Source organism: Nymphaea colorata, chromosome 6 (assembly GCF_008831285.2).
Source record: "Nymphaea colorata isolate Beijing-Zhang1983 chromosome 6, ASM883128v2, whole genome shotgun sequence".
NCBI classification, from domain to species: Eukaryota; Viridiplantae; Streptophyta; class Magnoliopsida; order Nymphaeales; family Nymphaeaceae; genus Nymphaea; species Nymphaea colorata.
In genome coordinates, this window is record NC_045143.1 from 9,615,930 (window position 1) to 9,631,887 (window position 15,958).

General features: G+C 37.2%; 1 protein-coding gene across 5 annotated transcripts; it reads right to left on the bottom strand.

Moving 5' to 3' along the window:
• Positions 1-3,519: 3,519 nt before the first annotated feature.
• LOC116256510 (pentatricopeptide repeat-containing protein At5g66520-like) lies at positions 3,520-7,899 on the bottom strand. Of its 5 annotated transcripts, none has more exons than XM_031632893.2 (4): positions 5,948-7,897; positions 5,657-5,787; positions 4,993-5,089; positions 3,520-4,901 (listed from the first exon to the last, which is right to left on the bottom strand). In XM_031632893.2, exon 1 carries the CDS (start codon positions 7,617-7,619, stop codon positions 5,967-5,969), a length of 1,653 nt encoding a protein of 550 aa, XP_031488753.1. In that variant the 5' UTR covers positions 7,620-7,897; the 3' UTR covers positions 3,520-4,901; positions 4,993-5,089; positions 5,657-5,787; positions 5,948-5,966. The 5 variants fall into 5 exon arrangements, with proteins under 5 accessions (XP_031488753.1, XP_031488752.1, XP_049934412.1 ...); XM_031632892.2 differs by having other exon boundaries at positions 3,520-3,885; positions 4,835-4,901; positions 4,993-5,787; XM_050078455.1 differs by having other exon boundaries at positions 3,520-3,938; positions 4,835-4,901; positions 4,993-5,787.
• Positions 7,900-15,958: the final 8,059 nt, after the last annotated feature.

Here is a 15,958-nt window from a genome sequence, read left to right on the forward strand (position 1 = left end):
TCCATTTTTTAATTTACTTTATAAATATATAAAGAAGCCGAAATTGTAATATTTTTTACTAGCTTTCTCAAGTTGTATCAGACCAATTTTTTATTCTTTTTGTAAATTTATATAAATTTTTGACACTATTAAATAGCATAGAATTTCCTGCATGAAAATGCAGGTTTGAAAAAAGTATCTCTAGTATACATATTATAAAAAAGGTATGTCACTAAATAATTAATTATTTTTTCTTTTAAAGTATCAATAAGAGGTTTAACATAAATTTCGATCTAAAAAAATTTCAAGATCACCATTAACTTTTTTAAACGAGTCAGATGATTTCATCGTAAATCAAATTACTTTAGAAATCACCCACCTAAACCGTTTCATTGTTGAGTGAAGTATCAAGCAATTGACCCTACGAATCTACTCTCTAAACTCATTGTTCTCACATTCAGCCACCTAAATGAAGATCCAATTCTAAGATTGATTAGCGTGAAGACTTCAATTTTTTTTACTGGCTAGATTTGGTTCTGAGTTGGAATTAAATATCAAAGACACATAGGCGTCATTGTAATTAAATTTAAAGTATATTTTCTTTATTTACATTTATGTCACTATTTTAAAAAGTTAGAAGCAATTTAAGAAACGCCATATTTATTATTCTGTTATTATGAAACCCCAAATGATACTGCTTTCATTTACAAAGAGAGGAAAAAAGAAAAAGAAAACAATAACATTTGTTAATTTTCTAGGTGGCAACTTAAATCTCATGACATTTTAATACTTTTTAATATATAAAAGATTTCAAAATATGTAAACTATAAATTCCCCATAAAAAACAAAAACAAACTACTTTAGGAATCATCATTGATTTTTTTCATTTACGAAGTATTTTAAATGTTTAAATTGAAATATTATTATTTTTAAATGTTACCTAAAAAGTTGCTGGCAATATTGATATTAAGAGTTATGGAATAAACGTTTACTTGCTTCTGAAGAAAAAAAGAAAATAAAAAATAAACAAATGCAGAAAAATAATTAGGTTTGTCATGTATTAAATTGTGAAAGAAATTGAATCTTTAAACTTAGAATACTTGAAAATTTTAGACTTAATTGGACCTTAAGATACAAAAAATGTAACTTGAAGTAGAAAGAAAAGTCTGTTTCTAATATAATTCAAATTTCAGATTTATGATTGAAAAGAAACTCAAGGCAATCTTTGAACCAAAAAAAGTTGGAGCAATGCATCCAACAAATGACCGCCGCAAACGGATGCCCACCCAACGTCATCCATCGCGTTTGCGCAGGTTACAAGAAATCTCAGTTCAAAGCGTTATCTTGTCCACACTCTCCACTGTTTGTTGTCTGACCCGGTATGTTTGGTTTGGGACCGCAGTTTAGAAGAGGTCATCGTCAAACTATTGAACAGTCTCTTGCAGCTAAAGTCGTCAGGAGTTGCTCCCGTATATGTATATATATACAACACCGCTCACCATCAAACTTCATCTTATTTCCATCAATTTACAACACCATTAGCTGTTTTCAATTTCCGCAGAGTAGAGAGAGAGAGAGAGAAATAGCCAGTACTATTTCTTCACTTACCTGAACTTAGAAGATAATGAAGAAACTATTTGCGGTGTTTTCCTTGATCTGTTTTCTGTTCTGCATGTGGATTCAACCTCTTGAAGCGATCAGACCACTTCAAGAAGTGGTGATGAAGATGAACAACGCGGGAACAGGAACCTGGCTACTGTTGGAGTCGCTCCCCAAGGGACCTGTGACGCCATCTGGACCTTCATGCACGACTACGGTTCCAGGAGGAAGCAATCGTCCCTGTTGAGACATACCATGAACATGTAGACTGACAAACTTTTCCCCGGGTCTGCAGTGGCCAACCATTATGATCAAACGCAGATGAAGAGCAAGACTGCCATGGCCATTAGGGAAGCGTAGCTTCCATTCTTTCATCCATTCATTCTTTTAGTTACATTTCCCTTTTTTCGGGAATATGCAATCTCAGTATATTACTTCCAGAAAATTCAACAGAGATTTCGCACGAGCTAGATCGTTCTTTTGTTAATCTATTCCCTTTCTGTCTTTCTATTCATGTGTGCAAATTGCCAAGTTCTTGAGACCAACACAATGAAAATTTACAAGATGGTAATGTGAAGGCGTTGTGATGTGCTGATGTGCTGGCTGCATATTCAAATGAACGCGTTATCTGCTTGATGTATTTGATTCTTCCAAGTCCGTGATTTTGAGATTGGTGCATGAAACTAAAACTTTCCAATTCGCTCGTAGAGGACATTTTCTTCCTTCTTTATGAGACGATTGATACGCAAGGAAAATCCCAGGAAAAAGGAAGAAGCTGGAGTCGAGAGACCGACTATTTTATGAAAACCTTAACCTCTTGTACACAGGAAGAATATTTCTGTTGAAAGAACTTTATTAGCTACTAGCTGATGAGTTTATACAAGCAGAGACTAGCCTCTCTCTCTCTCTCTCTCTCTCTCTGAGAGAGAGAGAGAGAGAGAGAGAGAGATTTCATAGTTTTCCGCCCACTTTGTCACATGTTGGACAAAGCAGCTGCTCATGAGGATGAGTGGAATCCTTGGTGGGCCCCATTGTTTTCTAAAGGCTTTTCATTGACTTGAGGTCAAGATAGCTTTTTGGTTCTTTTGGCACTAATATATATATATATATGAGGGGCGCTAATATGTAATAATTTAAATTGTTTGTTGGAGTGAATATAGTGTGGGCAAACTGCCTGCACAAGGCCTGATTTACTCTGTTCGTGCCTCAGAAGTTCGTCATGTTCTCGAGCACTCACGCCACTGTGTGCGGACTATTTTCGTTCCTTGAAAACCTCTCTTTCCCTTTTCTCGTTTTTGTGCTTAGGGTGGACTAGAGAGGCCTTGTTTTTCTATTTTTGCCATTTTCAAACTCGAACACCAACTCCCGTTAGGAGCTTCGGCATACAACCCGTTTTTGCTATTCTCACCGCTGGTACTTCGCATTTCAAAGGAAAGTCTCAGATATGCAAAGCAGGTTGTATGTCATTGTTCTCAACAGGGACCATGCGTTATAGATTGAAGAAGATCACAATGTCCCTGATGATTAAATGGAAAACTCCCTCCTATAAAGGCGAAATTGAAATCTAAAAAATTTCTCCCCACTAAGATTATGAAAATACCCTTTCGATAACACGTGAGAATGTACCCACGCGTTAGTCACAAAAAAAAAAAAAAGGTTCGCGTTGAAAATTTCTCTTTTCGAGGTTTGGTGTTATACAGAAAAAATATTTCATTTCCCTTCAGGTTTTCTCCAACAGCCATGTCTATGTCAACCCGCGTGCTTCACCAACATGTAAAAGCTGAATATCCAAACATTAATTCAATTCCGCCGCTGTATTTTCTTCATGTTGACGCAGCTAAGTGAAAAAAATTAGTAGAACTCAGAGAAGGACCCCGTCAAGTGTTGACTAGTAAATATAATAGTTTTGGTACAACCAAAAATTTCAACACCTTCCCTATATAAACATTTGAATCTCCATCAACCAAGACTATATTTCAATATCGAACTCCAATAGTTGAAGAACTTATAGAAAGTATCAGTCTTTCATAATTCACAGTAGAAACCAGAAATTTCTTCTTTGCTGACGTTTTCAATTTTCACTCTAAAATTGATTCGTCTCTCAGTGGAGAAATTATGTTGAGTATTGGCCTTCATCTGCATTCTCTCCTGTACGTGGATTAAGTCACTTGAGGGAATTAGGCCAACTGAAGAGATGAAAAAGAAAGAGAGAGGCACTTGGCTGCCGTTCCAGTTCCTGCCCAAGGGCCCTGTGACTCCATCTGGGCCTTCATGCCTAACCATTGTTCCCGGAGGAATCAGGCGAACCTGTTGACAGAGTGACAGATCCTCAAGTTTGAGGTTCATCAGCTTTTCAGGGTCTGCAATATCTGACCATGATGATCATATACAAATGAAGTACAAAAGTATGTGCATATGCATAGGAGAGAATCGGATTTCATTCTTTTATTCTTCGTGTCTATCAACTCTTTTTCTGTGAATAATAGTAAAAGTTTCCAAACTCTAGAACCATAGTTGCAAAAATGCAAAGTACATCTGACCAGTAGATCTACAGAGCAATCTAAGCAATCCATAATTGCGGTACCTCTACCAATTATGCTTAAAGGCAAGAATTTGAAATAAAATCCAATAGCATCGTAAAATGACAAAAAAACTAATGCACGTAGACAGCCATGGCCAGGAAAGACAAACTGAAAAGACAAAAGATACATCGCTGACAACTTCAGCAACTAATTTTTGAAATTTCAATTTGCCCTTTGCTGTACCATCCATCTTAACCATTCTCTCGGTGGATGTATCACCAAGAGGGAGATGAAGAGAAATAATCTGCAACATCAAGGTACACATGGGATCTACAAGCAAATCAAGACTTGGCAATACGGAGCATGCACGTATATGTAAGCAAGAGATGGGAAGATGCCGGCTGACCACAATTACTTGTGGGAAGGCTAATTTTTCAGGCATTCCTTTAATCCTAAGTGCATTAGAGTTACTTCTGCTATAATGACTCAAAACAGTTATAGTATTCAAAACAGTTCCAGTCATCCCCATCTTTGGGAATCATGACAACCAGCTATTTGGTGATGTTCGACATTGGCACATTAAACATCACAAGCGGGCCAACATAGTGACTGGGCCTTGTAAACACCTGAAATTAGGTAGATCTATGCTAGGAGCCAGTGCCATATATCATGGTTTAAAAGTCAAAACATCAAAAAAATAGACACTGGAATATGCCTATATAAGTGAAGTAAACCTGAATAAGAGCTCCAGAGCTGCTCTGCCTGCTCTTGTATTTTCTCAGCCTTTGCCAGTAATCAGATCTACAAGCCAAAAAGATAACCAATCCTATTTAAGACGAAAATGAATTTCTAGATACCAAATAATATGGGGTAAAGACTGACCCACACCTACCCTGTTGTTAGGAACCTTCATAACAAATTGCTCAGTTCCAGGAGTGGCAGAATTGAATCTTCCTGCTGCTAATATGCCAGACCCCCCTTTCTCCTGCCTGAAGTCATACTTTCAACATACATATGATACACAGTGCTCAACTCAACAATCAACAAATAAGATCAGGTACCTAGATGTACTTATGGTAATCCCTCTGATAAAACATCATTTACAAGCTGATCTGTTTAAGGGTACCCATAAATTCTACAGGTCAATTTGGGAGTTATGATCAGCACCCATATCCGCTGTCACTTGAATCTTTGATCCTGATTGAAGTTGAAGGTACTTAATTGTTTTCCACTCTTTTCATGATCTCACTAACTTGAATGCCAAAATATAAGAGGTGATTCACAAAACAAAAACAAATAACGTCTTCAATGATCACCCTTTTTTTATAAAAAGCTGCCACGGTGGTTCAAACATCGTTGATATGCTAGTTACCAAACTTCAGCTCAGCTATGGGTATATGATGAAACTAACTAAGTTGTATATATATATATGACATGCAGGTCAAATGTTATGATCATCACTCATGTAATTAACGTTGAACCAAAGACTAAAATGTTGGTAATTAAATAAAAAATGCTCAATTTGATAGTTGATCAGGAAATTTGGCCATACTTACTGAGGAAAATAACCAAGAAAGATATTGGAGGAACCGGAGGGCACTACAAAAATCTACTTCATTTTTACCCAAAAGCAGAACTGGCAGAGGCTGAGGATGCTTCACTTTTTTCAATTAAAATTCTCCCTCCACTGCTTTCAGATACAAACAATCATTAAGCAAAAGTTCAATATTCTGTCTTAATAAAGCATATATGTTTAAAATCGTGTTCTTTTATGTTGGAGATATTACATTAATTTACATATCTAAAGTAAATTTTCAAAACAAGAAGCTAGATGATGAAAAATGTACCTGGAACTTCTTTCTCGATTTAATGTGATGTAACCAACCAGTTGTCATAGTAAGATGATCTCAGTTCTCCATTTAGTGCATTCAAGATGCCATATATTTCTGTCGATTGAGGATGAGATTTATCATGGACCAGAAACCTATCAATGATCCCATTTATTTCAATGAAGCTGCAACCAGGAATTATTATCACTTTTTTATCTCTCATCCTTCTTCTTATGCTTCTAACCCCATCCCAATCACCCATAGTTGCATACAGATTGGCTAATAGTACATACCGGCCACTGTGGTGAGGATCTAACTCAATTAGGTGTTTCCCCACTCTCTCGCCCAATTCAACAGAACCGTGAATCATGCAGCCATTCAGTAAAGCACCCCAAACAATGCCATCAGGCTTCATTGGCATACTGTTTATTAAATTCTCAGCATCAACAAGTTTCCCTGCCCGACTCATGAGATCAACAATGCATCCGTAATGCTCAATTGTTGGGGAAATTCCATACTTTGTTCTCATGAGATTAAAGTAGTACCACCCTTGCTCCACTAGTCCTCCATGGTTACAAGCGCTCAGCAGCCCAATAAAGGTTATAGAATTTGGTTTGACAGAGTTTTCCTCCATTTTTACTAAAAAATCAATTGCTTCACTTGTAAACCCATGAACTGCTAAACCCATAATCATCGCACTCCATGCCAATACATCCTTTTCAGGCATACGTTCAAAAACTTTAAGTGCTGTTCCTATACACCCAGTTTTGGCATAAAAATTAACAAGTGCGGTTCCAAGTTCGAGACCATAACCAAGCTTGTTTTCGTCAATATAGGAGTGCACCCATTTCCCTTCCTCCACAGCACCAACTGCAGCACAAGCTGATAAAACAGAAACTAGCATGGATGAATTAGGCTTCTTCTTAGCCTTTCTCAGTTCATTAAACACTTCAATCGCCTCAGAGAAGCAATCATTCCGCACATAACCAGAAACGATGGCACTCCAGGCCACTTCATTTTTGTCGGGCATTTCAGCAAACAATTGACGTGCAACCTGAACCATTCCGCATCCACAATACCCAGTGATCAAACTCGTCCAAGAAGCTATATTTCTCTTAGGGCTTTCATCGAACACTTGCTGTGCAAATTGCAGACTTCCACACCTTGAATACATCGCAATAAGGGCACTAACAACATAAATATCCAACTCAAACCCAAACTTCGCTACATGGGCATGAACCAGTCTCCCGAGAAATGATGATGAACAACCCGGGCAGGCCTTAAGGACAAAAGGGTAAGTGTGTTGGTTAGGATTCAAGCCAGTGCACAGCATCTGCTTATAAAACCAGATACCCGATTCAGGATTAGAGCTTAAAGAGTATGCTCTTATCATAGTATTCCAATTGAATATGGTGGGGTACTCAACTTGATAAAAAACCTGGCGGGCATAATCTAGATCTCCATTTACTGAGATGGCACAAAAGGCCAGGATCCTACTCATGACAAACGTGGAACGAGAGAGGCCGACAGTGACTACCTGAGCATGGATTTGCTTCAACTTTTTGATGCTTGAGCATTCATCCTCAAGCAACGAAATGTAATGGCATTTCAGCGTCAATCGGGAGAATCCCACCTGGACTCTGTCGAAAACGGAATGCTGTGGAAGATGGACAAACGAAAACAGTCTCATGCCAGCCGCAAGCCTTTAAAAAATTTTCCGTATCACACTTAAATCGCGTCCAACCGCCAATGTGAACACACGGTTTCTTATCTCCTCGCTTGCATAGTGCGAAGTTGCAAACGAGCTTAGTTGATGCGCATAGGAAGTTCAGTGTCCGGTGCCGTGCTCAGGTCATTCGGCAGTGGTAAAAATCGGTTTGTGACTGCCGATTCTGTCAACGGCCAATTCAGCGATTTAGGTGAATCGGCGTATTAAAGAAGTTCCAAAAATCAATATCTATTACAAATTAGTCGAACTTTGACACCAACAACTCTTGAATTAGCCATGGCTTAAACGGAAGAGACCGAAGCTCTTCTTTGTTCCTTTTGTTTTCAGGTTTAGGGGCTTCTCAAAACCTAAGTGAAAAGCAAGGCACCCATCTATATACATATATATATATATATTAAAAATGATTTTAAAAATGATATATAAGATTTTATTAAGGCCATCCATCTCATGTGCATTTTTTTTTTTGCCAGCCCTCGATGATTACACAAGAGTCACCTGGGTTTTCTTATTGCGACACAAGCACAAGAAAAAATACTTGGTCACAAAACTTTTCAAAATGGTTGATCATCAGTTAAAAAAAACAACATTGATGGTATAAAACTAACCATAGGGAATAATTTTTCTCCCAAGAAATGATTGAATTTCTTGCTGGAAATGGAATTCTTCGTAAAATAGTTATGTGGACACTCCACAACAAAAAATATCATGGTAGAAAATAGGAATTACTTATTTTTAGTTGTGAGAATTCTCAAATTCCAAGCAAGCTTACCCATCAAATTTTGGGGACTGTGTGTCTTGACTGCTGCATGCATAATAAACAGAAGTCTCTCATTCCTAATTCAAAATAAATCTCTGTACACGCAGTGACAGAACCAAGTTGTAGCGGGTGTGCGAAATTTACTTTATTTACGTGAACAAACTTCATTAATTTTTAGTTTTTTTAAATATAAGTGTCTCTTATCTAGAAATTTCGGACTCCCCATGAGAGATATCCTGACAAGGAAGCCTTCTTCTACTAATTTAAGAACAGAGTGTTCGATGCCTCTGTAATGCTACAAACTTGAATACCAAAAGCAAATTTGATCGAAGAGCAAAAGCCCTTGCAATCTTAATTTCCAGTGTATATTTTTGGTATCCTTAGGAAACAAGAATAGATTTTATATGATATCGTGACACAGATGCTTTCTCACACATTGCTTGAAAACGGTGTTAGGATCACAAACTTGACGCGTACAGTGAGTTGAAGCATTGTCATGCAAGTTATTGAGAAAATTAAATGCATGATCTGCTGGATGCAGATGCAAATGACATGGTACGTCTCCTTCCTGGTCTTATATATATATATATATATATATATATATTATATATATCATTTTCCAGCTTAATTTATTGAATAAAAAAATTTGTTATCATTAATTTACATCGCTATCGTTGCTTTCGAATGCTGATAGCTTCATTCGGCTGACCATTTTACCAGACTTATTAGACAACAATAAAGGTAGGTTTAGTAAAGGAAAAACTATGGCTCCACCATTTTGTGGTTTCGAGAAAATTAAGCGGCTTGACTTGACAATTTCTCTTCCAAGAGTTTGAAGGTTTGGTAGTTCACAGAACAAATTTTCATTCCCATTTGGTTTTCTCCAACAACAACCATGTAGTCCACATTTAATAGATGGACATCCAAAAATTTCAACTCAGCGTTGTATTTCCCCGTTGTGTGCCTGATGTTACCAGAATATGACTAAAAATTCAAACTCCGTTTATCACTTTTAAAAGTTGAATTTATTGTTAAACTAGCATTTTACCCTTAGTCATCTCACGGCAAATGAATAATACTACCTTATTTGATGAGATTATTTGGTGATTATTCTTGAACAGTTTCTAAGTTTAATTTTGACTTCTATGCTGCCGTGTGTCTCGTTCATATAAAATGCAAAGAAAAAAAAAACATGTCGAATGATGGTGAGGGTATTTTTGAACCTTCAACCAATACTTAACGTTTTCCATCAAGGGTAGGCCTACCAAGAGCGGAGTCAGAAATTTTTTTTCATGAAATACTAGTCCTTTATCTTGTGGAGCAGAATTTTTTTTCCATGAAATACTAGTCCTTATCTTGTGGAGCTGTTTTATATAACTGGACCTAGCTCCACCCAAGTTCAACACCAAATTCAACCACTAATTTAAGCTTTTAGATAATGAGTTTTGTGGGGAAACGAATGTCATATGAAGGAGCCGAGATTGAGAACCCGACCTGGTCAGATGTAGCAGGTCAAACGAGAGATGAACTGCATAGATTTGTCACTCATGAGGGAACAGTCAATGCAAAATCTCTCTCGCCAGCAAAGAAGAAAAGTCCTATTCACTAAAGCCTTACATGCATGAGGGCTGAGACTCCAAGATTTGGGGTGGCCAAATTTAGCTGAATGAGTTCGAGTTAAGCTCGAGTCTTACGACTTGAAGCGGTCATTTATGAATACATTTGTTGAGCAGCCAACTATTTGTTATTTTGGAAGGATTAATGAGCAGCATGTTTTTAATCGCTCAATCATTGGGTAGAGATTTATACTTCTGTCATACTTTTTTTTTTTTTAATGCTAAACATCAAAAAGTCCTTTGCAGAAAGCTGTGGGCATTGAGAGAGTATGTTTTTACGTTTCTCCCTATCAATTTCATATACTCATAGGCATTATGTGGGCAGCGTTTCTACTGCTCCATAGAGCTTCATCACGAACAAAGTGTAAACAAGAAATGATCTCGATTTTATTAACATATAGTGCAATTAATACATATTAAATCGACTATGCACAAGATGAAGAGATATAACAAAAAGTTAGAATTAAGGAAGACGCATATTTAAACGAAGATAATGAACACGATCTGCCATGGCCAAGTTGATGCTGTTAATTTGGAAGATGATCATCACAGTAAACAAGGACGTTTGCTTCCTCCAGGAACAGTGGTACGGCATGAAGGCCCACTTGGAGTCACGGGTCCCTTCAGTGACTCCGGCAGCAGCCAATCACCCGTCCACTCCTTGTGCATCTTGATCTCCTGGAGTGGCCTCATCCCTTCAATGGGCTGAATCCACAGAGACAGAACAACAGAAATGACGGCCAAAACTGCAAATATTTTTCTCATCGCCGACTCCATTCTTATCTCCACCTTGAAACAACTGAAGAAGGAAGACCAAACTCGTTCACTTTTTTCCTCTGCTTGGCAGATGGTATCGATGAACCGATAAAACTTTGTGTCGGAAAGTATTATGCATGTATAATTTTATACCAGACAATGCTATATATATATATATATATAGAGAGAGAGAGAGAGAGAAAGAGAAAGAGTCTGCAACGCGCAATTGACATTTTTCGTTACATGATAAGAATTGCAGCATCGAAATTGTCTGACCACGACCCCTTCCAAAGTCTAGTTCAAATTTGCACGAACTAGTTCGGTTGACAAGTAAGTTATAAATACCGATGAGGGAACGACCGACATTCCTCGCTCTTTAGGTAGGTGAAATATAGATATCTAGGGGATAATATATATTTATTCCCAAAGTTCCAATATCAGCAGATTAAAATCAGTATCATACACTTTTCATGTGTGTTTGGCAACAGTAACAATATGTATGAAAGAATCTATCCCAATTTTTTGGGGAACAGTAACATATTGTTACTATCGCCAAACACTCCTTAAATAATACTTTATTTTGGTTTTTAAATGTGACGGTATGAGCATCGTGCTTTTCAAGTTTCAAAACCAAATAATAATACTTGATCTTGTAGATTCATTTAGCTGACGGTGTTTGATGTATGACTAATGAAGCTTTTGAAGGTTTACATTTTTGGTTGAGCGAAAGGGTTATCCCACCACTCGGGCAAAAGCTGAAGCCCTCTTTCTTTCTTTCTCTTGGCCCCAGGGTCTAGAGTCTGTACCAGGTGATGGTTTAGGTTTTAAAGGATCCAAAAGCATTGAATTCAATTTTATGTACACCAAGCTAGGAAGTCTTAATTGTACGTCCAAAATGGAGGAGGAAGCAAGTTCAAATGCTTGATAGAGAAGAAATTGCAAAGCTGTTGTGGTTAACGAAGACCAATAGTATCACCATATATGCATCTAAACTTGCCGTAGAGAGAACTTTTAATAGAAGGAATACAAAGACCCTAAGTTCTTGGAGGGCAAGCTGCATGCATTTTCCGTGCTACCAACCACAAGGAAGACCTTTCTTTCCATTCCTTTTTCTCCCTCTCCTTCCATCTAAACAGGGACAGGATGTGAGAGGAAGGAAAGTGATGACTCTAGCCTGACGTGAACAGTGGAGCCTTCGTGTAATTTTCTAATTTTCAAGGTACTAGCCAGTCTTTAGTTTTTTATTAATTTATTAATAACTCATTTATGTAGGATCCTTGTCAGTATTTAGAAGTAGATAAAGAAGAGGCAGTTTTCTAAACGAAAATATTCTTTTGACTCACCCATTCCTGGTAGCCTCTGTTCAAACTCCTCGCTGTCGTGGACCAGGACAACTCGTCCGCACAAATATGAGCTACTGCGAGACCTCCGTCGGTGCTTGACCGGTGCATAAGAGCGTTGATTCTTATGATGAACGAGTGTTCGATGTTTTACAGATGTGCCCCAAATCAGCTTGTTGTAATTAGAACTGAATTGGTGTGTGGCTCATTGGTTGAATCCAATATATGGGTGGGTAAGCACTGGTGGAGACGGAAAATTTTTGGCTAAGAGACCTCACTGTGGTAAATTTTAATTTTGAACGGGAACTAGTATATACAATGTTTAGCAAAAACTTGACGATGTAGTTTATGAACGGTAAAAATAGAATAAAATAAGAAGTTTTATTTCATCATATGTAAGAGAAAGCGATCGTTCTAAGCAAGGCAGAGCCAGAAAATTCTGGCTAAAGAGCACTAGGAATAAAATTTAAAATTTTTAAGTACTACCAACATGTAAACGAGAAATCAGAAATACCAAGATAAAAACGAGAAGCTTTTTGGGGTTTGAGTAGGCAATTGGCCACACGCATCCCACACTTGCCTCTGCCCCATAGGAACTATATTTCTGCCGATCTAAAATCGTTTTTTATAAAGAGTTGATCTCTAACAGCTTAACCAATATTAATTATTGCTTGAATAAGTTTCAAACATGAGTTTTGAACAAGGTAGTAGTGATATACATTGGCATGAAATCACTAGTAGTAGCCAATCCTGAAATTGTTATAAGTTCCATATGGTCTGTTTAGTAATGGAAGTAGTTAATTTGTTTTTATTTCATGAATCTATCCCAAAGCAAATTAGTAAAATATTATGTTATAACATTCTATGAACATGTTATAATCTTTGGGGCAAATTCATGGAACAATATCAAACTGTGTTATTGTTACTGAACAACCCATAATTTCTATATCGTCATTGGGAAAGCTAGGCGCCACACTTTCCCTAACCAGTACTTCAGTCTAAATTTCCCAGCTTCCATTCCCAAGGAAATGCAACTTTTTTGGAGTCATGGTGAGGGATTTTGACAATAAATTCATGTTCAGTATTTACATGCCAATTGTGAAACAAGCTGGAGAAAACTACGAAGGAAATGAAAATTTTTTCTACGAACAACGTAACGCCGAGAGACGATGGAAAGATAAGATTTCATGGTCGGCCCACTTCTTTAATTATAATCATAGTAAAGCGTCCTTGTATTTACGTTTCTCAGTTAGTAAGTGCCTAAGTTTGTTGTTTCCTCATGTCCAGTATAATGTTTTTCTAACTAAAATCTCAATTGGTAGGCTTCATATTTTGTATTGTCAATTCATGGTGAGGCCAGGGCCACGAGCAAAGCCCCGGTGTCATCGTCGCAGCCTCACATGGGAGGTGACTACCTCCCTGCCTGTGGTCAACTATTCCCTCATTATAATTCAACCATTATGTAGTCAAGCTGAGTCGAGTTCTCACAACATGAACTCAACTCATTTAGCATTTAGAGCATATATTTGAACATTTAGAGCATATATTTGAACTGGTGTTCGAATCATTTATGAACAAGTCGAGCTCGAGAATGGAGTTTTGACGAGCAAGCTCTATTCGTTATGCAGCCTTAACTCCCACCACCTAAGTGGCAGGCAGACGAAGACCCCCAGAATTTCATTGACGCTCAGCTTAGAGCCTAACCTACCTTTCAGCTTGTGCATCACTTTTTCTCCTTGCCAAATGGGAAAAGCGCTTGTACCACTAGAACAAGAGAACGGACGGCTTACCTGCCACACCTCCAACTTTTTATCAATGTTCAACAATTAAAAAGGGAGCCAAAGAAAGCACCTTTATAACTAAATTAGCAGTCATTCATGCACTTGGAACGTGCAGTTGCGACGGGGATGCACAAAAGGAGACAGCTTGGTGTTTGATCAAGTATTTTATACAAGAAAATTCAGTTTTCATCTTCAAATTAAAACTTCCCATGTTTTTGTCAATGGCAGTTCCACAAACGCACTTTTTGCCTTTGGATTTTCCTTGCCAGAACAAAATTTTTGTTATTATGATAACTGGTGTATCCTTTTCTATATTTAATTTCCAGCCGAAAACAGGATAATCACACAAGTATTATATCCCATTGAAATTTCTAATTCAAAACTCTGGTCTGCTCTGTACCCCGTGTGGACCCGGTGAAGGTCATATGGTCCAAATTTTAAATAGGTCTGTAAGCACATGCCTGCGTTTCCCAAGCCAAGTATCTCGCGGCAGTACAATTTGCTCGTGTATTAAGGAAGTCAATATGGATTGAATATCTGGCCAAAACACCACAAGAACTTAGATACAAAACATTTCAAAAAGTCAGATGCGTGGGATTCATTTTGAATAAATGCTCGGTCATACATTTTTGAAGTACGTTTTTAACATGTATATGATAATGTGGTTTGAATTTGGATGTATGTTTAAAAGTTGAATTCTGACTTTCATGTGAATTTGACGGTCAAATCCAGATTGGATTCGTGACTGCAAATTTAGAAAACTAATTCTATTGCTGGTATATATTTTTCTTCATTTATATATGAATACTAATTTCAAATCTAAACATGTGAACTTTCAATAGATTGATATGATCCTACTGCTGAAAAATTCTTCCCATATACGTATAAGACTTCAACTTTATGAGCCCCGTCAACTTTAAGATCCGTTCGTCCTTTTCAAATTCCATAGGCTGCAGAAACACCATCAAGAGAAGAAGAAAAAGAAACTTGCCGTTCTTTATTTTTAGTTCATTCTGATGGGTCCACCAATGAAGAAAGTATATTCTGGTGAGCGCATGGATTCAGCCTCTTGAAGCAATCAGGCCCCTCTGAGAGATGAAGAAGATTATTGACTGATAAAAGAGAAATTGGTTGGTGCTGCAGTCACCGTACTATTGACGGGACGTCTTGTTTATTTTGTTCAATTGAACGATTATAAACAACCTCTAAGTGTTCTTGGATGATGCCAATGCAAGGTCTTCTCTATTAATGACAAAAGCTGCCCATGTTTAATAATAATTTTTTTTTTACAGAGACAAAAAAAAAAAAACTGCAAAAAAAAGTAAAATTTATTAGTCATATCATTGTGAGGAATATACTCCTTTAAATAGTGAAAAAACATTTTTATTTTTTGTCTCCCTCGTAACGTTATCTTATTATCTCATTAATATTTTATTAAATAAAGGGAGAAAGTGGCATAGAGACGTTTGCTGTCCCTCTCAAAATAAAAAAGAAAACGTTTGCTGTCCCTCTCAAAATAAAAAAGAAAAACCTCAAAGCCACAGGGTAAAAAAAAGAAGGTGTTGGTTTATGTTAAAGGTGCCAAACTGAAATGATGTGTTAAGTATAAGGAATGGCCAAAAAAATTTCTTCCCCATATTTTTAAAAATGAAATCCCAAGATTTGGACCGAATAAAATCACATAAACACACTCTTGCGAATCATAATAACATGTTTTCGCATGTTAATAGCGTAACATGAAAAATGGCTTCACTGTTGTCTGTCAACAAGCCGTAGTTTGAGAATTATGTGAAAACTTTGAGTGTCTGTTAGATTTTCCTTACTAGGAGAGATTTCGCTGAGAAAGAATTGTTGTAGCTGTCACATTTTTTTTAATATTGAAAATCATGTTTTTTCACAATTTCAAGGCCCCCGGCTATCAGAAAACAAGAAACTACCTCAAACGCACATAAGATTAGAATGAAAATGAGTTGAAGCTATTCGTTCAACCCGTTAGTCTGAATGCTTTACAGTCTTCGGCCTAAATATCGACTAATTGTATTAAAAACGG